Source organism: Amphiura filiformis, chromosome 10 (assembly GCF_039555335.1).
Source record: "Amphiura filiformis chromosome 10, Afil_fr2py, whole genome shotgun sequence".
NCBI classification, from domain to species: Eukaryota; Metazoa; Echinodermata; class Ophiuroidea; order Amphilepidida; family Amphiuridae; genus Amphiura; species Amphiura filiformis.
Genome location: NC_092637.1, coordinates 982,941 through 1,009,313, shown reverse-complemented (window position 1 = coordinate 1,009,313; position 26,373 = coordinate 982,941). Strand labels below are relative to the sequence as shown.

The following is a 26,373-nucleotide window of genomic DNA, read 5'->3' as shown; positions in this document are numbered from 1 at the left end:
AATGACATATTTTGCAAGATCTGGATGTGCTGTGTTCACTGAGGTACATTTTATCACTATCTACCCATATTGCACTACATAGCAAATCAATACAGAAAATTGAAATGCATTGTGGGAAGTGATATTTCTGGTATGAAGCACTGTAGCAACATCTTCCTTACCTTATGACCTTTACACTAAGCATTTTACCAAATGGGAATGCTTGTTGTAATTGATCTACATGTAAGAAGTACTGTGATGATATCTTCCGTAGCTCTATCCTCCCAACAAGGGTTCTTGATAAACTGTGATAAGAAATAAAAATAAAAATGGCATTTTTTTAAAAACGATATCTGGGTTGCATTCTCACACAAGTTCATGTGACATCCACACTTTCTCACAGATTATTGTCTGGGTTTAGGAATTTTAAATAGAGATACACCGATCGTGATCGGCAGTTCTGAATCGGGACCGATATTTGCCCAACTGGTTCTGAATCGGGATCGGTAAAAAATGTAAACATTACCGATTATTGCTACTGATTACATACTGCCTACTTTGGCCAGCATTATTTAAGCTTTCAAGCTTACAAACCAGCTAGAACCAGCGCGCCCATGTGGCCTCGACATTTTTCCATGAAAATATTGTAAACGATAATGTTTCTAGAGTATTTCTGATGCTTTACCCCCACAATGCAATGCTAGACCCGGAAATGTGCAAGTCGCTATTTGGTGTAAATTTCACGATTTTCCGACCACTAAATTAATTCACAATTTATTTAGGGATCTTTTCCAAGCTTTTATTCAAAATTTGAATTAATATTTAGTTAAAACATACTTTTAACTACACTGGCATTAAATTATAGCGAAATAGTTCCAAGCATAATGGAACTAGGGCAATTCTCCAAGAGCAAGTTTTTACATGTTACAGAATAGCAGCACCGATTTACGTGTGCTGGCTGACATCGCTACACAAATTCGGAAGTCATGCATCTAATTGTAATAATCTGGTTCTGGTTCTGAATCGGCCGATCACTTAGCAACATAATCGGTAACCGATGATTGGGCTGCAAAGGCTGATCGATGCATCTCTAATTTTAAACATAGTGTCGAATCTGTATTTCATGTAGTTAAATCCAATGATTTATCTTGGAAGTCAAACTGAAAATTGTTCATGCAAAACAATGTGGAAGATTATGAAAAATAAATATTGCAATTGAATACCAAGATCGGCAATTAAACAACTTCAACATTTAACAGAGAAAAGTTTACAAGGGCACTATAGGTTGAATACGGTACTAGTAGACCGACCCACAGTCTCGATTCGGTACCATCTCTGGATAATGTGACAATTAATAATTACATAATGCCCTATGAAAAAAACGGCAAAGTCCTGTAAACCCCCCTTTACTTTTCTCCAAATACTCAGTGCCAAAAGCCCATTCCTCTTCCTCCACAAATCGACGCCACTGATTACACACACAGCCGAACCATGCAGCAATATAGAAAGTCCAGTGAGCGCTCACATCAGTGGCGTAGATTTCTTTTTGACGTTGGGGGATGGAGTTGGAAAAAAATTCTTCAAGTATAGTCAATCCAGCACCTTTTGGCGTCAGAATTAGTGTATGGTACAATTGCGCGCGAAAATTTGTACTATTTTGAAGCTAAACTGATGAAATATGGTGTAAAAGTAGAATAAATGCACGAGAAGCATACGAAAATTTGCACTTTTGGGGCTAAAATGGGCAAATATGAGGTTAATTTGGTCAGAAACCCATTATCAGGCGTCAACATTGGGGGGATGATTGTATGGACCATCCCTCCTGGCAAATTATTCCCCGGGGTCTACATCTATGGCTCCCATCATAGATTTTAAATACCATGTACTGGGTTGATTTTTAATGTTGTATAGTCTACATTACCAGTCGTTATCCATGGACCCGAGGGAGGGTCTAAGTACTAGCTGACAGGTTTGCATTACTGAGCTTCAGATTTCTTTTCTTACCTAAGAAATACTCCTTTGTCTGATATCTTCTTCACGTAACCCTTGAGTAGTTGTCCCTCCTTCACTTGTGATATGGTCTCAAGAGGGCGCCCTGTGTTGACGTTGCTTTTGTGTCCTAGTAATGATGGCTTCATGGAGAGTACAATGTTGTCTTTGTTGTCACAAGATTTCACATAGCACCTAGAAAATATGATACAAAAAAAACAAAAAAACGCAGTGATTTATAGTGCGCTACGCACAGGCACAACGCCTAGACGTTGATCACAAGCCTCAGCACACTTTACAGACAGCAAAAGAATTAAGGTACCTGTTATTTCACCCATTTATCCTAAACAAAGACAGATATGACTTAAATTAGAACCAGCAGCCAATAGCTGCATCTTTTAGCTTGGATTTAAGACCTCATTCATTGAAATCGGTCAAGAAATAAGAAATAAGGACACAGTAATCCAAAATCCCAAAGAAGATACAAATTGTGAAGTTGCAGATAACATTGATTTGTGCAAGAAAACTATCGCCACACTTTCCATTGATTAGAAATTAAAATGCAACTTTAGATTTCATTCCTTCTTTGGGTTTTCGATCAACATGTCTTTAATTTTTAACCAATTTTAATTAGAGCTAATGGGTACAGGTATTGGCTGCTGGTTTTAATTTTGAGATATTTGTCTTTGCTTAGGATATAAATGAGTGAACATAACTGATAAGTTTAAGTGACTGCTTATAGGTTCAAATTGCAACCAGCCTAATCATGAAGCTCCGTGGCCAAGTGGTTAAGGCACAGGTCTTGTAAACCTGAGGTCCTGGGTTCGATTCCCAGGCGGGATCACTTTTCTACTTGTCTCCTTAAATATTATTTGCGACTGCAAACCTGGTGAAAAATTATGTTTATTAGAACATAACTGATACCTTCATTTTGTTGTATGTATATAAAACATTTTGTATTGCAGTCATTTCACAAAGTTTATAACCATTGTAGAATACAGGCCCGTAACCTGGGGGCAGACGTCAAATCCCAAAATGCCCAAAAAGTCCCCTTTTTTGACCTCAAAGTCCCATTTGCGAGCGTAGTGAGCGAGAAAATATGTTTTTTTAAGCCTTTTTGGTCAAAAAGGTCCAAATTTTGGAACAAAAAGTCCACTTTTTCAAAATCTGCCCTCCCCAAGTCCATAAAGGTCCAAATTTAATAAAAAAACAGCCCCCCCCCAATAAATCCTAGTTACGGGCCTGGTAGAATGTCCCATGTACACCCACCATGCAATTGCTTGAATGCACCTGTTATAAGTTGTATCATCTCCCTGCTTTGCTTACTCCACACCAATTATAATACAAAAAATTTTGGCCAACCCCTTGAATGGCATATCTTATAACTCATCGTGCATGACTATTACAAGGAATGTACCATATACCTACCTGCAATTTATTAGTTTTGAACATGCACCTGATATTAGATATGGACCAGGTTTTCCGTTGAAACAATATTATCACTGTACCTTACGTTCTTTACTTTTTGTTTTTTTGATGTACAGTTTGAATGGATCAATCTCTTTGAATGGTTCCCCTTGGATGTCCATAAACATGGACTGTACAGTTGGACAAATTTTTCAGTTATATCATCACCCTGACTTTTCTTATTCCATACACAAGATCCTCAGACACCACAATGTCCAGAATTGATAGAGCATCAACCAGGCAACACTCTCATATATTTTTTAGTGTATGGATGTTTTGCCTTTTACTCTTTGTGCTTTTGTTCAGCACAATGTAGCATCTCAATGCACAGTGTAAATGTGGGGTTTTCTTTTCATTATTATTATTACCACTCGCTGATGACGGTGGGGTTCTCCAAAATATATGGAAGAAAAAGGCAAGTGTTGAGGACTTGTTTAAAACCTATATATCAATAATCCTTACCTTACACAGTGATTTTTGAGTAACCCTTTCATTGGGTTATCCCTGTACTCATCTTGGATATCTGTTATATGGACGGTACCATGTAGACCATGAGGTAGTTGTACATGAATACCAAAGTCTGGTTGCACATTGGTTATACGACCATTTAAAACAGCACCATTGGCAAGCTCCAGTGACGTATTGCCTAAGGAAAGAAAAGTAAGTGAAAACACATGATTTAGACTGTGTGTGTGATCCAGTATATCTTCCCTGTTCTGATTTGCTATTCATTCCAACATGGGTCGATAACACCTCACTACTCCCTATTCCAGAAAAATACAGAACTAATTTTGGGGGATTAAAAAAATATTATCCTCTTTTGTCAAATGAAACATAGCTAAATCCTAATCCTTTAGTTAGTCCTAAATAAAAGTGAAATTTTAATATTTGGCCAATTTTTGGAAATAGGGCCAAAAACAAGCATTTTTAGGGTGTTTTTTGTATGATGTGAGAATCAATCCCAAAGACTTGAACTAAGACTAATTTCAGTTAATGCAGTCTAATTTTTGGAAAAGACATGTTTCATTCTTATAACCAATCATTTAATTAAAGTAATACAAAAAAGTGGAAATTTTAGCAAAATTTCGGCACATAATCAAGATTTTGAATGCTTATACTTGTTCCAAGTCTTTGATTTTTGTGACTTGATTGTCAGAAAACATGCCAAAATGCATGCTTTTGGCCCTTAATTCATAAATTTGGTCAAATACTGAATTTTAACTTTAATTGCCAGTTAGGACTAACTTAAGGATTAGGATTTAGCTATGTTTTATTTGGCAAAACTGGATAATATTTTTTTAATCCCCAAAAAATAGTTCTGTATTTTTCTGGAATAGGGAGTAGAACTGAGGTATTTCTTTTCAATATCAATCCATGTTGCTCTGAATTATTATCATCATCATCAGTCGGCTGCGGAGCAGGCGACTACAAGCTTTCTCCAACTGTTGCGATCTTGAGCAAGTGAAACAATCCCTTCTGTATCTCCCAGGACTTGCTGGACATACTGCAAGTACAGTGTACGTGGCCGTCCCGGTTTCCTCTTCCCATGTGGTGGGATATAAAGGGCATATTCTTTCACAGGCTCGCCATCTTTAAGACGCAGTATATGGCCGAGAAATTTGAGTTGATGAATATTGACTCTGGTAACCAGTGGAGTGGTGTTGGTCAGGTTGTAGATGGTTACATTTGGAATCCGATCCACACGCTTGATATTTAACATTTAGCAAGATGTTTCAAAGGCATTTATCTTGTTTTCCAAATCAATAGCAAATCAATACAGGGAAGAAATGCATTGTGGGAAGTGTAAGATATCTCCTCTGTGAAAAGTGTCACCAAATATGGACCATAATGACAAGGGCCCATGCTATAACCAATGAGGTAGCACCAAAGAGTACCAACTCCAACATTCTCTCGGTCAGACATCCGGGGACATTGTCCCCTTTGCACAAGCACGTGCACAGCAACCAGCTTGAGGAAGGGGAACTGCACATGCGCACACTGGTTTTACAAGGCTTTTTCCACTGTGTGACGTCAGCCCGACCGAGAGAATGTTTGTGTGCGGAAGGCTCAATTGTGTACCTCCGAATGAGGTACAACCAAAGAGTACCAACTCTGCCATGTTTGTGTGTCACTCATGGAAGGCACAAATATGTACCTCCGGATTATTTTATCATAGGCCTGTGAAACTGTGATTAGAAGTGCTGGGTATGTACAACCTTTGTAAAGCTCCAGCTTAAAAGTCATTATTGTAACATTTCCATCAAAATGATTTGCATTTCTTTCCACAAAATGTTAGTTTTCACTGTCTGATATATCTCCTTTTAATTTTGAGCCAAAGATATAACGAAAAACAAAGAAAATCATTATTTAATTCCAGTGTCTATGTCACCAATTCGTTTCACTCCATCGATTATTACTGCGGTCGGGCCTTTGATGTGCTATGACCATCCCCTACGCCATATACATACTGTGTTATGAACACGGTCAACTAATGTTTCAATCTTGGAAATAAAACGACAATCGACCACAACAAAAATTGCAGATTTTGTCACAAATAAAGAAACTAAAGCCTTAATTAATTAATTAATTAATTAATACGTACCTGCCATTGTTAACTCTACCACCTGCTGCTCTTCATCCACCAGTAACACTTGAGCCTGATGCACGGATCCTGGCTTGAAGTATGGTGCTGGATCATTCAAGATACCGGGTCTCTTTGACAGATTCAACTGGTACACTTTGCCTGTGATGCCTGGTTTCAATGTGACCCATAGAATGTTCTTGTGGTACTGTAGAAGAGATTGAAAGTGGTTTGTTACAGCAAAGTGAGTATTAAAGTCCTCAGATACCAAACTCTTCTTTTTGAAAAGAGAAAAGTTAAGTGGTGTCTGGGAAATGAGGCTGTTGATCTGGTATTAATACCACTTTAAGTGCCACCCCATACAGTGGCAAGCTTGATACCTATCAGTTGATGGGCAAGCCTAAGCTTAATGTAATGTCCAAACCCTATTTTTGGAATCGTTTATTTGTGGAGTCGACCCAAAATCGTCGATTGTCCCTTTAAAGTATTGGTGATGGCATTGTGGGAAGGTTGGCTCAAAATAGCAACTCGCATGGAACCCGCCTGGACAAATCGTCTTTTACCTAACTTTTAACTTATAATAGCTTCATCAGAGGGAGAAGGCATTTAAAGTGAAGGATTACAACTCACAACAGGATTCGCAGGTTTTGCCGCAGGTGGAAAAAGCCGCGGTTTTAACCACTTGGCAAAAACAGTTTTTGCCGGCAAAAATGGCAAAAACTAAAAAAAGTGATAGTTCAATTTTTTCATCTCAAAACAAATTATTAAGTTACAAAAATTAAGTTCCCAAGTGTAACAAGGCTAGATTTTGTAATTATAAGCAATATATTAAGAAATTAAAGGCATGCGTTTTCAGTGCTCAAATGCATTTAATCGAAATGTGGCATGTATCAAATTCAAAACTTTTTCATTTTAAGGATTTGATGAGACAAAAAATATGTTGAATGATTCGTTGAAAGATGTGTGTTACTATTTATGAGCTTTCTGTGTCACTTTTTAATATTTGAGTGACTATGTGAGATTTTGCCAGTTTTTGCCATTTTTGCCGGTTTAAACCGGACAAAAACTGGCAAAAACAGGTTTTTGCCAGCAAAAACCGAACCCTGACTCACAAGAAGATTGACGAAAGGAAGTGATAGGTAAACTTTACTATTAAGGGTTGACGAGGTATTGTTGGTCGAAGCAATCTAAAAATCGATTTTTATTATCTAGATCAATATATTATTGAAAATTAACACCTTGATGTTTTGCAAAAGTTCAGTCTACAAATTGTATACTTTGCAAACTTGATTAATTTATTGTTTTTAATGAGTTATGTATACGTTTTACAAAAGTGTTGTTGTTTCAGCCCTCTTTACAACGTAACTCAAGAACCGCAGCACCTATAAAAGTATATCTGTGATATTTTAATTCTCCTACACGCTTTCGCTATGAATTGAGCAATGCAGTTTTGCCAAAGCTCACAACCATTCGTAAGATACTGTGAACTACCAAATCACAACAGTTTAAAATAATTAATAACCTTAAAGAACAGAAAGAAGTTATAAAAGGAATTTTCTGTAACGTTTGCTTGGTTTGTTTACATCTCTGGTCAACGCAACGAGTGTCAGTATATATCGCTAGCAATCTCGAATAATGATCATAAAACATCCCGTTAGAAAGTTAAAGTTTAAGTAATAAGCTAATCCCATGGAAGCTAGTGAGCCCAAGGAAGTGTAGTTTAATGTGGAATACTACACTTAAAGTAAATATTTTTAGATACTGCATGAGCACTGATAGACCACAGGATTTATTTCATCATTATGTTTGTACCCCAATTCCTAGAGCGACTTTTCTCATTACTCACTAACCTTGTGTATCACAACCATGACATTCTGGCTATTCTTATAACTTGCTAGCTGTGCTTCTAATGATGATTCATCAATCTCACTGTTCTCTAGTACACTGAAAGAAAAAATATATATATAAATCATATTACAGTGAACAAAAATGTTTAGAAAATAAAATATGTTCACTTGAAGCAATAATGTGTGATTTGCATTTTAAAAGAATAGATTCCTATTTAAATGTTTGTTTTCACTGATCACATTATCCCCTTTTAATTTTGAGCCAAACAAATGAGGTATAATGAAGAAAATAGCGATTTCATTGCAGCGCCTACAATGTGTGTACTACGCTCACCGATCGTAACATGTAATACTGCACGGAGCATCGCCCTCAACGTGTGTACACATAAGCTGACATCCACGGAAGATGTTAGCAAGCAGTTGATCGATGAACTCTGACTAAAACCAGGTCGACCCGGTTTTAATATAAAAAGTTAAATTCTACTGTTATTAAAGCACTTCAGGCTTAGTCTTTTACTTGGTATTTTAGTATACCACTGGGCATTATAATAATGCAAAAAGTAGAAATCCGAGTAAAATTGAAGGCGTTGCTGTGAAGAAAATCACACATTATGGCTTTAAGTAGCATTTAGTAAGGGTATATTTGTGTTGACCAGCTCAGTATACAATTCCTGAAATTCTTTGCAAAGGAACTGAGGATATGTCATCGTGAATACATAGTTTGTCAATGCATGCATTTGACTGATCAAAAATCTTTACCGAAAGGAATGTGGAGCTCAAAACAAAAATTAAAATGTAACCATCTCATGGGTTTGGAAGTATTCTACTCCTAGTTTCTGTCTGCAACCCATTGTTCAGAGCTAGAGGATAGAGATATTAAAGTTGTAAAGTGTCTGAAGCATCCATCAATCACATATGAACATGGCTCTCAAAATTAAAATCGTACAAATGCTATTACTTCTGCAAACTTTTACTTGAGCACTATACATTGTACAGTCTGTTCTGAAATCAGGCAGAGAAGAAAGCGTAACTTTTCATAAAAAATGTGCTTTTAGAATGCTCTCGCACTAATCAAGTCCAATTTCCCTTAACATTTGAACAAGATCAATACACATGAAACACATGGTGGGTTTCTATATTGACCCTTTGCACAGAACCGCCATCTTGCTAGCAAAACGAGGTTCTCCCCCTAAACGCATGCACAAAATGTCCACAATAAAACACTTATCATAATACTAATTACGGCGTGTCCGTCCGTCCGTCTCTCTGTCCGCACGCTATCGCGTTCGCGCAGTTCGCATTCGCGCGGTGCACAATCGCTTGGTGCACAATCGCGTGCTCGCGGGGCGTTATCGCGTAGTATCAAACGCGGAGTGCCGGCGGGAGCAGTGTGTGCATCGGAAAGCATTAGGCCTACTTTCAACACATATTTCAATACGGAACGCGTGCATTGGCCTATTTCAGCAGAACATGACTATTCCCGAGGTCCTCCAGAATGGTTAACATTATGATAAAAATAATCTGTTAATAAAATAATCAAAGGCCTATAACCCGTAATATTAGGCCTTATTGGGTTGACATTTCTCCCGATTGATTTCATTACTTTAGTAACGGCCTACATCCAATCTAGATACTAATTTCGGGGTATTTTTGGGGTCCTCCAACGTAGTAGCAGGACACTCAGAGCTTGGAAGAGGCGAACGATGGGTTTCCAGATTATGGTACCGAAGTAAGCGTCACAGCTACAAAACAGAGTTGTGTCAAGTCGGATCTTGATCATTGAGAGACGGCGAGGCCTATAGTAGTTTAATAGGTCAGGGCAGCTATATGGGTAACGGGTGTTGGGCAATTAGAGATAGGGCTATTACGAGAACCGCACAACCCGAGAACCGCGAAATCTAGTATAATATAATAATGTCAAATTTCTGGCCATTTACAAATCAGTTCCTAAACACTTTACACCGTTTCAATATGTGGTACAATTTGTGACCTTTTGTCTGACCTATGACCCTTTTATTCTAGTTCACATCTCTGCTCACCTTTAGCCCATTGATGTGATAGAAAGATACTTTTACACTTTGACCTATGACCTACCTTTTCTTCATGCTCAGCTCCAAGCCCATTCTCTTGAATCCTCTATGAGTGATGGGAAGAAATTTGTGCTCTTTGATCTCCCTGTGACCTATGACCTTAGCTTGGATTGTGTCCCCAACTTTGAAGGATGCCAATGGAGAAATTCCCTGGAAAAAGTAAACACATGCAACAATGAACTTACAATATTATATAGGTTGATTATCATGATAACAAATTTAAGCAAATACACCCCCCCCCAAAAAAAATTAGCCAGAGTTTCTGATTGTGGCCTAACTATTTAGAGTATCCCACATCTATCTGCCTATCCTTTTAAGAGTTACTTGTACAATGTAACGAAGTACAAACAGAGGCATGGACAATGTATGCCTTGCAAGGCATATAATGTATGCCTTGCCGGGGGGCAAGAAAAAAGGGTTGATTTTTGGCCTTGTGGTGGCGGCGACGTTATAGAAAAAAGGGTGCTTTTCAGGTAAAGTTTTGATGTTTATGGTATATTTTTTCAACTTCAGTGCACAGTGGGTTTGTTTTAGAATTTACGCCATTTAGGGTCCATTTTAGTTTCATAAGCCGAATTACGCCATATTTTACGGGTAAGATTTACAGAGCCGTAATCGAGTGCCCCGATCACTTGCAGTGGAGGAATATAAATATATGCAGGAAAGTAACTGTATAATAATACCAATATTAACTGTCTTTGAGTGTGATAGTCGAAATATAACCACAAGGTGAATGATGGAACAATACAGCTTTCACCAAGTGATTATATTTCAACCATTAGAGCCTACACAGACAGTTAATATTTGTTTTATATCACTAATATATAAACTTCACAATGTTCCAAACTGATCAATTAATTTTGTTGTACTTGTATATGTAGTGTAATGCAAGTCTTTGTGTTCTGAAAATGTTTGATTTAATGATTTAAATATGTATACCAAGTGATTTTCGTAATGTGTATAATAAAGGCTTATGCCTGACAACCCGTCAAAAACACAAAACATAAAATACTATTTAAGGTAGGAAATACATTCAACCACATAACACCATATTGGTGAGACTAAGAGTTAGCGCACGTTCTGGCACAGGCGCACTACAGCACAAGCACTATGATGGTAAAAGCAATCATACAGAGAGGCTGACGGTAAATATGATAGATGGTAATCAACCAACAAATTGTCTAGAATTTATGTATAAGTGATATTATACTTACTGGCTGCATATCATCAGTGATTTCGGTTACATGTACTCTGCCATATATCCCTTTATCTGTAGTCACATAAAGCTGTAAATCCTTCACAGACTTGATTCTAGAAAACAAGAAAAGTAAACAAAATCATCAGGGTGAATTACTATTGAGAGTCCTTCATGCCTTCAGTAAGAATTTATTCAATTTGAATAAACACAGCAGTAAGCTGTTGTATCAGGCCCGCAACATTCCGGAGCTAGTTTGAGGACAGTACACATAACCATATATGACAGTACACATACCATATATGGTGCGATTTTTAATAAATTAATAAATTATTGCGCAAACCTGTGCTGTTTTTCTACACAACTTGACATACAGTCTGGTCCGAAACTAGGCAAAACTCTGTTCTGTGATTGGTTCTGCATGTCCATCACGTCATGGATAATTGATTTTATTGCGAATCTGGCCACGTGTACGTGTAAATTTTTTTAATAGCGCCCTTAAATCGAACGATGTGTCCAGATGGTGTTAGACGTAATATATGAAATTTTAAATTTATCTTATTTACTTCTTTTTTTTTATCATTCAAATGTGAAATTCGGGAGATCCTGATTTTATGACGTTTTGGGGGGGCCAAAATCGGGACACTTGGCAAGTGTGGAATCACATTTTTTGTTGTCCTCAACTTCGGTGTACATGTACATGCATGCATGGTAGGCCGTTTGTACAGAGTGTCTTATCTCATAGTTAAAAGATCTCAGGTTGTATTCCAACTACAAAATGTGGGCAGAGGCAAAACTACCGATCAAGCCAATCAAAAGGCATCAAAAATACCAGCCAATCAAGAGTTGGATTCACTTCTTTGTCAGGCAGTGATGTACGTGGGTATTCGTCATTCTGTGGTCATTCTAATTTTATTCTTACTGTATGTGGCAAGTTTGATTTCTGTCATTGTTTTCATATTAAAGAAACCAATGTGGCTACCTACAGTGGCATACCGGGGGGGGGGGGGGGGAAGTTTCTCCCTACAGAAATTTTTAGTGATGAAAATGGGGATGGCAAAAATTTAAGTGTCAAAAATGACTAAAAATGGGATGAAAAATTGACAAATGGGGACAAAACTTTGGCTTTGCCCCCTCACATTGAAAAGCTGGCTACGTTGCTGGCAACTTATACATGTTTCGTCATCACCTTCCTTTTAAATATTCATAGATACGCAAATGACATGACACAAAACTATCAATACAAACTATTAGCAAGTCTATTCAATTTCATTTCTAACCTTTTACATCCAACTAAGACACAAGTCTGTTTCTGTACAATTCTACACACAAAAAAGTCATGAAAACTGCCATACTTATGACAATTTTTTCATGATTTATCCAAAATCCCTAGCAGCCCTATGCATTGTATATAGGGCTGTTCTGTTGTGTACATATTGTGAAGAAAAACAAAGATTTAATTTATAATACACAGGGTCAGAATTTCGTTTCACAGTGCGAGAATCAATCTTGATTCGTGCAGAATAAATTTGCGGGAATCATTTGATTCTCGCAAATCAACTTCTGTGTAAACTACAAACGTTTGCGGTAATCAACTGTGACCCACGCAAATCTGTTTACGAGAATCTTTGCGAGAATCGAATCTTTGATTCACAACAAAATTCTGACCCCGAATACAGACCTACTTCGATACTTAACAAATGTGCTATTCCAGTTGAAATCCATACACCACCTATGGGAGGCATTCACTTCACTTTTAGGACAGCCACTTCACTTCAAGTAGATTTCCTGGGAGTGAGGTGGTTCCATTATTATGTGAAGTGGGTGTCCTAAAAAGTGCCCTAAATTCAATTCTTTAGTGACCTAACTTTGCCAAAGTTGAATTGAGGCACAAAGGAGTGTAGAGATAATTCCCCATTGTAGTAGGGTATTAACTCTTAGGTTGATTTGTCCTTCTTAGGACCTTTTCAGTTTACAGTGTGAGAGTTGAATTTCAAATGGGGTTACCTGAATGAGAAAGAGTGAACAGTTTAACCAACCCAAAGTGTTACAATTAAACATGACAACAAATAAACACAAATCCCGACCGGCACACAACCCAACTTGAAAAAAAGGCAAGGGAATGTGCGGCATGGGAATCGAACCCACGACCTTCCGATATCTAGGCGGACGCCTTATCCATTAGGCTACCAGCTCCCACTGATAAACGGTGGTTAAAGCTGGGTCTAATGTTATAACGTCATGGTATACAATACACACACACAAGTATTACATGCAAATGCGCATGTGCAGGAGATCATTATTGATGCTTAATCGTTTCCCCAGTATAATTATAAGTAAAGTAGGTAATGGGGATCGCATCCTGCACAAGAACAAATAAACACAATGAGGAGCGATTGCTCGCTACAAGAGGAAACTGAATATATTTAATAAGAAAAGAGTGAACAGTTTAACCAACCCAAAGTGTTACAATTAAACATGACAACAAATAAACACAAATCCCGACCGGCACACAACCCAACTTGAAAAAAAGCAAGGGAATGTGCGGCATGGGAATCGAACCCACGACCTTCCGATATCTAGGCGGACGCCTTATCCATTAGGCTACCAGCTCCCACTGATAAGCGGTGGTTAAAGCTGGGTCTAATGTTATAGCAGTCATGGTATACAGTGTACTGACATGTGTAGATCGGAAGTGCGTCGGGGCGGGAGATCAGTGTTGGTTTTAACGGATACGGCGGCCATCGTTAAATAAAAAGTCTTTCCCTACATGGGGATCCTTCCGATCTAGGAGAGGTCTGCAATATCGGGTACGATTGCTCGCTACAAGAGGAAACTGAATATATTTAATAAGAAAGAGTGAACAGTTTAACCAACCCAAAGTGTTACAATTAAACATGACAACAAATAAACACAAATCCCGACCGGCACACAACCCAACTTGAAACATGTTTAATTGTAACACTTTGGGTTGGTTAAACTCATTTAAATATATTCAGTTTCCTCTTGGCGAGCAATCGCTCCCCATTGTTTTATTTGTTCTTGTGCAATGCGATCTGTACCACTTTTTTATAATTATACTGGGGAAACGATTACATCATATGATCAGTTTCCTCTTGTATTGCGAGCAATCGTTTAACCCCATTGTGTTTATTTGTTCTTGTGCAGGATCGTATCCCCATTACCTAATTGTAACTTTACTTATAATTATACTGGGGAAATCGATTAAGCATCAATAATGATCTCCTGCACACTGCGTAATTATACTGCGTATCATACTTGTGTGTGTGTGTATTGTATACCATGACTGCTATAACATTAGACCCAGCTTTAACCACCGTTTATCAGTGGGAGCTGGTAGCCTAATGGATAAGGCGTCCGTCTAGATATCGGAAGGTCGTGGGTTCGATTCCCATGCCGGCACATTCCCTTGCTTTTTTTTTGTCAAGTTGGGTTGTGTGCGGTCGGGATTTAATGTTTATTTGTTGTCATGTTTAATTGTAACACTTTGGGTTGGTTAAACTGTTCACTCTTTCTTATTAAATATATTCAGTTTCCTCTTGTAGCGAACAATCGTTCCCCATTGTGTTTATTTGTTCTTGTGCAGGATGCGTATCCCCATTACCTACGTTACCTGAATGGGCGACTCCAATTGAAATCTTCACTCACCATGCTCACTGTGTGGGAGGTTAAGGTCATGCCTTCCATAAGGGGTGTATGGATTACAACTGGAACAGCCAAACGCACTGGTGCAATTACACACATATCTAAAAGGAATTTCAATGGGGAATCCCCTTGGGATTTCAAGTGATATGGATGATTAAGCATAATACTATAAATAGCGTGATATGATATTTTGCGGTGTTAATTTGTCTAGATATTTAACTCTGAAAAGGTTTTTGTTTCTGCTTCTTAACTTTGTGTTTCTTAATATAATCGTGAAAAGAAAAACCTAGCTCACACATTTTCAGCTATACTGTATAATTATGAATGCTGATTTTGTAAAGTCATGAATATTACAGCCTTAAAATGATTAATACCCTCGACTATGAAACAAAAAACAATAAACAAATTAAATTGCGTTGGGAAAGCACCCATATATATTTTGGAAATGGAATTTCCAAAATGGAATTTACAATATCTGACATTTCACATTTAAACCATGGACCGCTCTGCAAAGGGGGTACCGTCCTCCGTTTCGGAGGCCTGTAAAAGACCACAATTGCATGTATAATGCATTTGTGAGATATATACCGTCCACGGTTGCTAGGTAAAATTGCACCCATACACACAAAAAAATGCTTTGTTCGATTGAACATGGTTTCAGACATCCGCTTATGCATAGTTCTAAACTGTGTTCATGTTAGGAGGCAATTGAATTGATATTAGCTAGGCCAGATCAGGGCTCGGAAAAATGTTAGTTTCCCGGGAAGCAAGCTAAATTTCCCACATTTTATAGCATGCAATTTCCCTCACCAACATTTCCTGGAAATGAGCTTCCCAAATTCCCCACTTTTTCGAGCCATGGGCCAGATCATATCTGCCAGAAGGAAATAAACTTGTAACGAATAATACAAAACAAAACTTTACTAGTTAGGTCGAATGCGGTATTTTGAGGGGAAACATAGGTGACATAACTCCACTGACATTGTCTAATGCATGTATGCCTAGTAACAATGGGCTATTCCACTTGAAATCCACACTACCCCTGTGGAAGATTTTCGAAATATGTACCACAGGGGGAGTATGAATTTTAAATGGAATTAGCACATTAGGCAGCTCCATTTGAAACATACCCCTCCTCTGAGAAAGATTCAACCTAAATCTTGCACAGAAGGAGGGGGGTGTTTCAAATGGAGCTGCCTAATGTGCTAATTCCATTGAAAATTCATACTCCCCCTGTGGAAGGTATTTCCAAAATCTTCCACAGGGGTAGTGTGGATTTTAAATGGAATAGCCCAATTGAATTGATACAAGGCCAGATCATATCTACCAGAAGGAAATGAACTTGCAACAAATAATACAAAACATATTTGGAGATTTGCGCAATGCTGTGTTATGCATTCAATAAGATAACTGAACTGTGTCTAAAGATATGAACATTAACTCATGCTACGTGGGTTTTTCCACTGACTACATACACTTTATTTCCGTTATGAGAACTGGTTCATTTGGTTATTGCTTGGCTGAAACATACACATGTTTCAGTTTAGAGGAACTTTAGCATTGTTGGTGCACAAAAATAAAATACTTCTTGCTACTTTGATTACCAGATTGAAACATTACTTTATACCAGTCATCATCAGCAACAGAAGTGTTCAAAGCATGCATTAAGGCTGTGTCATTCCACAGTATCTGAACTACGTGTTACTTTTATTCAAATAAAACACTGCATTGAAGCAGTACTTTGAAATCAGAACTCTGCATAAGAAAGTTGGCTAAGTGTATGCTGCATCATTTCCACAGCATCTAAACTACTTGTACTTTTATTTCAACGTTATTAATTGCCTGATTTTATCAGAAGTGTGCAGATATTATAAGAAGTTGGTTAAGTAGTATAATTTCCACAGGAACGCAAGGTGGTGATCACTATAAGTGTCAGTGAATATGGCAGGGGATTACCTCCAAAAATGGCAAGCCTTTGCCACCAGATTTGGCTATGTGCTTGTGCTTGTGTTTCTTCAGTTAATGTGGAGTGGCCAACTCCTTGTTTGGGCAGATGGAGGGTAAGTATTAAAGCTTAAATTTGGAGTTTTAAATCTGAAGTTTGAAGTTTAAGTTTCAAATGATAATTACCAAGATAACACAACAATAACTTGCCCCACTGTCATGTCAAGTCTCACATAAAGTCAGTGATTAAGTCACTCATTAAAATGCGATTCAATGATCATACAGTTGCCAACCATATTTATAATACACAGGAGTAGTATACCTGTCTTCAGGAACGTTTAATCAATAAATCAATAATCGATTGATTAATCAATAATGAGCATGAAATGAGTCAATGAGCAGGGAATGAGTCAATGAGCAGGGAATGAGTCAATGAGTATGAAATGAGTCAATGAGCAGGGAATGAGTCAATGAGCATGAAATGAGTAAATGAACACTGGGAATGAGTCAATGAGTAGGGAATGAGTCAATGAGCAGGGAATGAGTCAATGCGCAGGGAATGAGTCAATGAGCATGAAATGAGCATGAAATGAGTCAATGCGCAGGGAATGGGTCAAACAGCATGAAATGAGTCAATGAGCATGAAATGAGTCACTGAGCATGAAATGAGTCAATGAGCAGGGAATGGGTCAATGAGCATGAAATAAGTCAATGAGCATGAAATGAGTCAATGAGCAGGGAATGAGTCAATGATCAGGGAATGAGTCAATGATCAGGGAATGAGTCACTGAGCATGAAATGAGTCAATGAGCAGGGAATGGGTCAATGAGCATGAAATAAGTCAATGAGCATGAAATGAGTCAATGAGCAGGGAATGAGTCAATGATCAGGGAATGAGTCAATGAGCATGAAATGAGTCAATGAGCAGGGAATGGGTCAATGAGCATGAAATAAGTCAATGAGCAAGGAGATGAGTCAATGAGCATGAAATGAGTCAATATGAGCATGGGGATAAGACAATGAGCAGGGAATGAGTCAATGAGCATGAAATGAGTCAATGAGCAGGGAGTGAGTCAATGAGCAAGGAATGAGTCAATGAGCATGAAATGAGTCAATGAGCATGAATTGAGTCAATGAGCAGGGAATGAGTAAATGAGCATACAATGAGTAAATGAGCAGGGAATGAGTCAATGAGCAAGGAGATGAGTCAATGAGCAGGGTATAAGTCAATGAGCAGGGAATGAGTCAATGAGCAGGGAATGAGTCAATGAGCATGAAATGAGTCAATATGAGCATGGGGATGAGTCAATGAGCAGGGAATAAGTCAATGCGCAGGGAATGAGTCAATGAGCATGAATTGAGTCAATGAGCAGGGAATGAGTCAATGCGCAGGGAATGAGTCAATGAGCATGAATTGAGTCAATGAGCATGAATTGAGTCAATGAGCAGGGAATGAGTCAATGAGCAGGGAATGAGTCAATGAGCAGGGAATGAGTAAATGAGCAGGGAATGAGTCAATGAGCATCAAATGAGTCAATGGCAGGGAATGGGTCAATGAGCAGGGAATGAGTCGATGAGCATAAAATGAGTCAATGAGCAGGGAATGGGTCAATAAGCATGAAATGAGTCAATGAGCATGAAATGAGTCAATGCAATGAGCAGGGAATGAGTCAATGATCAGGGAATGAGTCACTGAGCATGAAATGAGTCAATGAGCAGGGAATGGGTCAATGAGCATGAAATAAGTCAATGAGCATGAAATGAGTCAACGAGCAGGGAATGAGTCAATGATCAGGGAATGAGTCAATGAGCATGAAATGAGTCTATGAGCAGGGAATGGGTCAATGAGCATGAAATAAGTCAATGAGCAAGGAGATGAGTCAATGAGCATGAAATGAGTCAATATGAGCATGGGGATAAGACAATGAGCAGGGAATGAGTCAATGAGCATGAAATGAGTCAATGAGCAGGGAGTGAGTCAATGAGCAAGGAATGAGTCAATGAGCATGAAATGAGTCAATGAGCATGAATTGAGTCAATGAGCAGGGAATGAGTAAATGAGCATACAATGAGTAAATGAGCAGGGAATGAGTCAATGAGCAAGGAGATGAGTCAATGAGCAGGGAATAAGTCAATGAGCAGGGAATGAGTCAATGAGCAGGGAATGAGTCAATGAGCAGGGAATGAGTCAATGAGCATGAAATGAGTCAATATGAGCATGGGGATGAGTCAATGAGCAGGGAATAAGTCAATGAGCAGGGAATGAGTAAATGAGCAGGGAATGAGTCAATGAGCAGGGAATGAGTCAATGAGCAGGGAATGAGTCAATGAGCAGGGAATGAGTCAATGAGCAGGGAATGAGTCAATGAGCAGGGAATGAGTCAATGAGCAGGGAATGAGTCAATGAGCAGGGAATGAGTAAATGAGCAGGTAATGAGTCAATTAGCATGAAATGAGTCAATGAGCAGGGAATGAGTCAATGCGCATGAAATGAGTCAATGAGCAGGGAATGAGTCAATGCGCATGAAATGAGTCAATGAGCAGGGAATGAGTCAATGAGCAGGGAATGAGTCAATGAGCAGGGAATGAGTCAATGAGCAGGGAATGAGTCAATGAGCAGGGAATGAGTCAATGAGCAGGGAATGAGTCAATGAGCAGGGAATGAATCAAAGAGTAGGGAATGAGTCAATTAGCATGAGTCAATGAGCATGAAATGAGTCAGAGCATGAAATGAGTCAATGAGCATACAATGAGTCAATGAGCAGGGAATGAGTCAATGAGCAGGAAATGAGTCAATGAGCAGGGAATGAGTCAATGAGCAGGGAATAAGTCAATGAGCAGGGAATGAGTCAGAGCATGAAATGAGTCAATGAGCATGAAATGACTCAATTAGCAGGGAATGAGTCAATGAGCAGGGAATGAGTCAATGATCAGGGGATGAGTCAATGAGCATGAAATGTCTTAATGAGCAGGGAATGAGGCAATGAGCAGGGAATGAGTCAATGAGCAGGGACTGAGTCAATGAGCAGGGAATGAGTCAATGAGCAGGGAATGAGTCAATTAGCATGAGTCAATGAGCAGGAAATGAGTCAGAGCATGAAATGAGTCAATGAGCAGGAAATGAGTCAATGAGCAGGGAATGAGTCAATGAGCAGGGAATGAGTCAATGAGCAGGGAATAAGTCAATGAGCAGGGAATAAGTCAATGAGCAGGGAATGAGTCAGAGCATGAAATGAGTCAATGAGCATGAAATGACTCAATGAGCTGGGAATGAGTCAATGAGCAGGGAATGAGTGAATGCGCAGGGAATGAGTCAATGAGCAGGGAATGAGTCAATGAGCAGGGACTGAGTCAATGAGCAGGGAATGAGTCAATGAGCAGGGAATGAGTCAATTAGCATGAGTCAATGAGCAGGAAATGAGTCAGAGCATGAAATGAGTCAATGAGCAGGAAATGAGTCAATGAGCAGGGAATGAGTAAATGAGCAGGTAATGAGTCAATGCGCAGGGAATGAGTCAATGAGCAGAGAGTGAGTCAATGAGCAGAGAGTGAGTCAATGAGCAGGGAATGAGTCAATGAGCAGGGAATGAGTCAATGAGCAGGGAATGAGTCAATGAGCAGAGAGTGAGTCAATGAGCAGAGAATGAGTCAATGAGCAGGGAATGAGTCAATGAGCAGGGAATGAGTCAATGAGCAGAGAATGAGTCAATGAGCAGAGAGTGAGTCAATGAGCAGAGAGTGAGTCAATGAGCAGAGAATGAGTCAATGAGCAGGGAATGAGTCAATGAGCAGGGAATGAGTCAATGCGCAGGGAATGAGTCAATGAGCAGAGAGTGAGTCAATGAGCAGAGAATGAGTCAATGAGCAGGGAATGAGTCAATGAGCAGAGAATGAGTCAATGAGCAGGGAGATGAGTCGATTAGCAGTGAATTGAGCAAATGAGTAAATACTTTAGGTGTTGGCTTCAAATACACGCTCTATTTCTAATGATTATGTCAATTCCCAATTTTTATTTTTATTTTGTCATTTTAATAAGCAAAAAGTCTCTGAAATAAGTGCCCGGGATGCAAATTAGGTTGAATATGATATGTAGATATTTTTAGGATGTTTTGGCAGTAAATATGAATATGATGTCAAAATCTTATGACATAATAAGCAATTTTCCAATAAGTATATTAAAGTCCATACTTTTGTATATGTAGGGATAACCATCAAAATTTCATGTTGACCCTATTGCTACAAAAGATTGTTTTCTGAGTAGAACTAATCAACAGAAGTATTTTGGTGGTTAAATGGTCAAAATCGGTCAAAAACTTTTCGAATTATGAATTATCAAAGTTTCCCATTTTGACCGGTCATTGGAACGAAATAAAATGACAAGGTCCAAAAATAGCAGTTGGGAGCAAAATTGGCATAAGCATATATTTACCTTTATATATTTCTTTATTTTAACATATTTGCAAACATGAAACAAGCATATTGTGAAAGTATCAAAGGGTTTCTTATGAAATGGCACTTAACTAGTCACTGGCATAACTTATTTTTTCAAACCAAGGCATTGAAATCATGCATTTAGCGGACATTTGCCAAAAATCATCCAAGATAGCCGATATGGCACAAAATCAAAATTGCACTAAGTAGGTGAACTTTTTTTCACAACCAAGAATTTCAATGTTATTGGGTTTAATATGACCAATTAGTAGGTGTATGTAAACAAAATCTTAAGTTTTGAAGGTCATTGACTCATTCACAACAATAGAGATTATCCTCATCATGCTCATGTGTATTCCTGTAGTATTCCTCATTCAAACCAAAGTAGCACTCAATACATTATGAGTATCTTTGTTCAAACCAATTCAATGCTTGACCTCGGAGTTACCTGCCTGACTATCGCGGGCTATTTTGAAACAGTTATGGTTGCACATTCAGGTACTTCTTTTGAAAGTCCTAAACAAGGTATAGCCAGCAGCAAGTTGTAGATGTTATAGGCCTAAATATAAGAAAACGTTTAGGGTTAAGATCAGGTGAACAATACATCGAATGAGCACGAAACTTCACATTTATGTTCAGAAAGGTGTCTTCTTAACATGATTTGAAAGGAATATAAAAATTCCAAAGGGAAGCTGGTGATTAAATTTGTAACTCGAGATCTACTTGTTCAATTTTTTAACCTTTTTACAGAGGGTATGATAGAGGTATTACTGGCAACTCTGCCAAATTACAGCTCAGTAGGCCACGTTTTTCACCTGATCTTACTGATTTGAATATTTTGTGCCATTCTTGAGCAGTGCTAAACTCAGCCACTGGCAATTAAAGCGCACTGTGGCGATGGACCAATTTTGACTCGCACTTACAGAAAAACAAAATAAGTTATGTTGCTGTAATTTGCAAGATAGTTACAAAATATAATTGGCAGTAACTTCCCCAAATTTTACAGAAAAATATTGAAAAATAAAAGAATGAGATCAATTTAGAAATGTATGTGCAAGCAGTGCACAGTTGAGCTCCCTGCATGTCTATGGGAGTATTCTAATCAAGTTGATGGTTCATTGGTCATCCCTAGTATATGTCAGCGGGTCAGTGATGATCATTGTTCCTTGTCCAGCAGTATGCATGCCCATCATATTTTGTTGAGGACACTTGCCAAGCCTTAAAATGAACAAAAATGCCCCATGTTCCCTTGGTGCCCTACATTTCTGTCTGTTTACAGTGATTGAAAAGTGTGTAACTGTATGTGCCCTTTTCAAATTGTCTTGGATTAGCTTCCCTTCAAATTTTAATTTGAGGGTTGATAGTCACATTATTAATTATATAGGGCATTAAGCTTATGCTATTGAATGATGAGGTCATATGCTCATCATGCTGTTATGTCTCAAGTATGTCAATAGACAGTAAACACTGTAGACAAACATGGTGGCTAATGGTGGCTAGAACAGTGATGTCAACCCTGAAGGTCACAAATTGGACTGACAAGAGCAACCGCTGGCGGCGCATCGTATTGTGAATCTCCAGAATTGAGGCTTTTGAACTGTGGAGTAGTCATCTTGTTATATCAAGCATGTAAATAAAGCAGTGCCTAATCTGTGTTTATTAACACTAATCACCTCATCTATAAATGAAGAGGGAAATTTGCCAATTACATAATTCCATTCTTTCACATTGCAGAAGTGAATGGCAAAATTCTACTGTCCTCTGCACCAATCTGACACACATCGACCTGACCAAACATCCGTCAATACTCATCACAACCAATGAGTCAGACCCATGCAGCATATCAGTCTCTGCCCCATCAGACGAAGGTTTACATCTGGACATCCTGCAATCAGCTAACTGGACTTTGTACGAGTACTTCTATGTCAAGACAGATGAGCAGGAAGAATGTTGGGGTGATGAAGATATTGTAGCCTTCACAGGACAACCCGGACTTTGTAGCATCAGATTCACTAGTAAGAACTTGGTGATCAATGTTAAAGCATCTATTTCAATGAACATATCACTGTTTTACCTGAACAAAGATGGAAGCATGAATAAGAACCAGACAAGTGAACTAGGCCATGAATACTCTTGGTGTAATATAAGTAGTCTTAAGAACTGTAATGTAGTAGAAAGTTATGACAGTGTATTCAATGTGAGTCCACTTAATATATCATTTGATCAACTTCTGGCCACCAATGATGCACTTAACACTACATACAAGGGGTTAAGCTTCATGAACACATTAGGTCCTCCTATACCTGAACATGTATACATTGTAGAAATGCCTATGATTTCTTCCCAATGCCAAAGTCATATTCACCATAGAAGTTTTGAAATCCGCTGCCCAATGGTCAATATAAATATCCTTCTGATTTTTGAGCAAATCTATGACCCATCTATTCCTTGTGCTTTAGATGCCTCACACAGAAATGTGGTTCACATTTCGTATGGAGCATTTGAAAACATGCCCTTATTCCAATACCTACTTCTTTCTCACAACAAGATGGAAATAATTGATGGAGCATTTCATGGTCTTGAGTCATTGGAAGTGCTAGATCTTTCTGATAATCTACTTGAAAGCTTACCAGGTAATGTATTTACAGAACTCCACTCCCTTCAACAACTGTATTTACAGAGAAATATATTGTCAGAACTCACTCCAGGGGTGTTTGACAACCTCTTCCGATTGCAAATTTTGAATTTAGGATATAACAGAATAACACCAGTAGCTGGTATATTTGAGAGTCTTGGTAATTTAACAGTGTTAAGTTTGTATGAGAACCAGTTAACAGAGCTTGACGTCAACCTATTCAAAGGTTTGCATCAAGTGTCTATCTTACACTTGCATACAAATCAACTAAAAAAATTAAAACCTGGTATATTTGATAGTCTTGGTAATTTAACAGAGTTATACCTGCATGAGAATCATTTGACAGAGCTTGATGTCGACCTACTCCAAGGTTTGCATCAATTGTCTATCTTAGCGCTGAACACAAATCAACTAAAAGAATTAAAACCTAATATATTTGATAGTCTTGGTAATTTAACAGAGTTATGGCTGTATGAGAATCACTTGACAGAGCTTGATGTCAACCTATTCCAAGATTTGCATCAACTGTCCATCTTAGTGCTGCACACAAATCAACTAACAGTATTAAAACCTGGCATATTTGATAGTCTTGGTAATTTAACAATGTTAATATTGTATGAGAACCAATTAACAGAGCTTGATGTCAACCTATTTCAAGGTTTACATCAATTGTCTATCTTAGAACTGCATACAAATCAACTAAGAGAATTAAAACCTAATATATTTGATAGTCTTGGTAATTTAACAGAGTTATGGCTGTATGAGAATCACTTGACAGAGCTTGATGTCAACCTATTCCAAGGTTTACATCATTTGTCTATCTTATCACTGCATACAAATCAACTAAGAAAATTAAAACCTGGTATACTTGATAGTCTTGGCAATTTGACAGAGTTATGGCTGTATGAGAATCGCTTGACAGAGCTTGATGTTAACCTATTCCAAAGTTTACATCAATTGTCTATCTTAGAACTGCATACAAATCAACTAAGAGAATTAAAACCGGGTATATTTGATAATCTTCATAATTTGACACAGTTACGGTTGTATGATAATTACTTGACAGAGCTTGATGTAAATCTATTTCAAGGTCTGCATGGATTGTCTATCCTATACCTGGACACAAATCAGCTGAGACAATTAAAACCTGGTATATTTGATAGTCTTGGTAATTTGACTGAGTTATGGTTGTATGATAATTACCTGACAGAGCTTAATGTCAACCTATTCCAAGGTTTACATCAATTGTCTATCTTAGTGCTGCATACAAATCAAGTAACAGAATTAAAACCTGGTATATTTGATAGTCTTGGTAATTTAACAGAGTTATGGTTGTATAAGAATCAGTTAAAAGAGCTTGATGTCAACCTATTCCAAGGTTTGTACAAATTGTCTATCCTATCACTGCATACCAACAACCTCTCAATAATTGAACCCGAAACATTTTATGACCAGTCACATTTGAGTAAACTTGAATTAAATGACAATTCAATTTCAGATCTTGACTCTGGACTGTTTTTATCTTTAAGTGGTTTGGCAAGGTTGGAGATTTTCAATAACATTCTGACAACTTTACAACCTGGTATTTTCAAATCTTTAGGCAACTTGTCACACTTATGGCTTAATTACAATAAGCTAACTCAGCTAAACAGGGACATGTTCAAGGGATTATTCAATCTAGAGGTTCTTGCCTTGTATGGAAATGACCTAACATATCTTGAGTCTTTCACATTTCAACATTTAACAAATTTACTCTGGTTGGATTGCCGAGATAACAAACTTTTACAGGTGCAGCAAAATGCATTCAAAGACATGTTGCATTTGCAAGTTGTTGATCTCAGGTTTAATCCTCTTGGAAAATTAACAAATCATTCCTTTAGTGAGCTAGGAAATAACACCACAATATCAGTCGATTCTGAAGCAGTTTGTAAGTGTATCATACACCAAGATGACAGTCCCCGTTGTGCTGCTGGTAACAATTTGTCTCCATACTTATCATGTGAACCACTGTTATATAAACAAGTGATCAGATTGACAGTGTGGCTAATAGGTTTATGCACAATTATTGCAAACACAGTAGTTCTATTTTGGGGGTGCGTGCAGCTAAGAAAAGAAAAAACAAAACGAGATGAGGTGAAACAAAAACTACTGATTGTTAACTTGGCTGCTGCGGACCTGCTCATGGGATTTTATTTACTCATTCTTGGTGCAGTTGACAATCACTACGGTACATATTTTCCATTACATGTTGAAAAGTGGAGAACAAGCTTATTATGTAAATTTGCTGCTGTGTTATCTGTTTTATCAAGTGAAGCATCTCTATTTTTCTTGACATTAATCAGTTTTGATAGGTTCTGGTCATTAAAGAATATCAGTCGCCAAAACTTGCTACATACTCGAATATCCAGAGTAATTGCGACAATGGCAATCTGGGTGTTAGCGATTATACTTAGTACTATACCACTTGGCTTAGGTGATGAGTTCTCTCAAGTTTGTATTTGGTTACCATTGGCAAGACGTATCAATTTTAGCATAGAGAGGGAACCTTT

General features: G+C 38.1%; 1 protein-coding gene and 1 non-coding gene across 2 annotated transcripts in view; one reads left to right on the top strand and one right to left on the bottom strand.

Annotated features, from left to right (window-relative positions):
• The window catches only part of LOC140163308 (protein RRP5 homolog), an 88,697-nt gene that overhangs the window by 12,040 nt on the left and 50,284 nt on the right, over nucleotides 1-26,373 (bottom strand). Inside the window, 7 exon segments of the mRNA XM_072186707.1 lie at nucleotides 162-284; nucleotides 1,984-2,163; nucleotides 3,898-4,081; nucleotides 6,038-6,224; nucleotides 7,867-7,960; nucleotides 9,958-10,103; nucleotides 11,168-11,264. Coding sequence (XP_072042808.1) covers nucleotides 162-284; nucleotides 1,984-2,163; nucleotides 3,898-4,081; nucleotides 6,038-6,224; nucleotides 7,867-7,960; nucleotides 9,958-10,103; nucleotides 11,168-11,264 — 1,011 coding nt within the window.
• On the top strand, nucleotides 2,739-2,812 carry Trnat-ugu (transfer RNA threonine (anticodon UGU)). The gene has a single exon. It is a non-coding gene; the product is annotated as a tRNA-Thr (tRNA).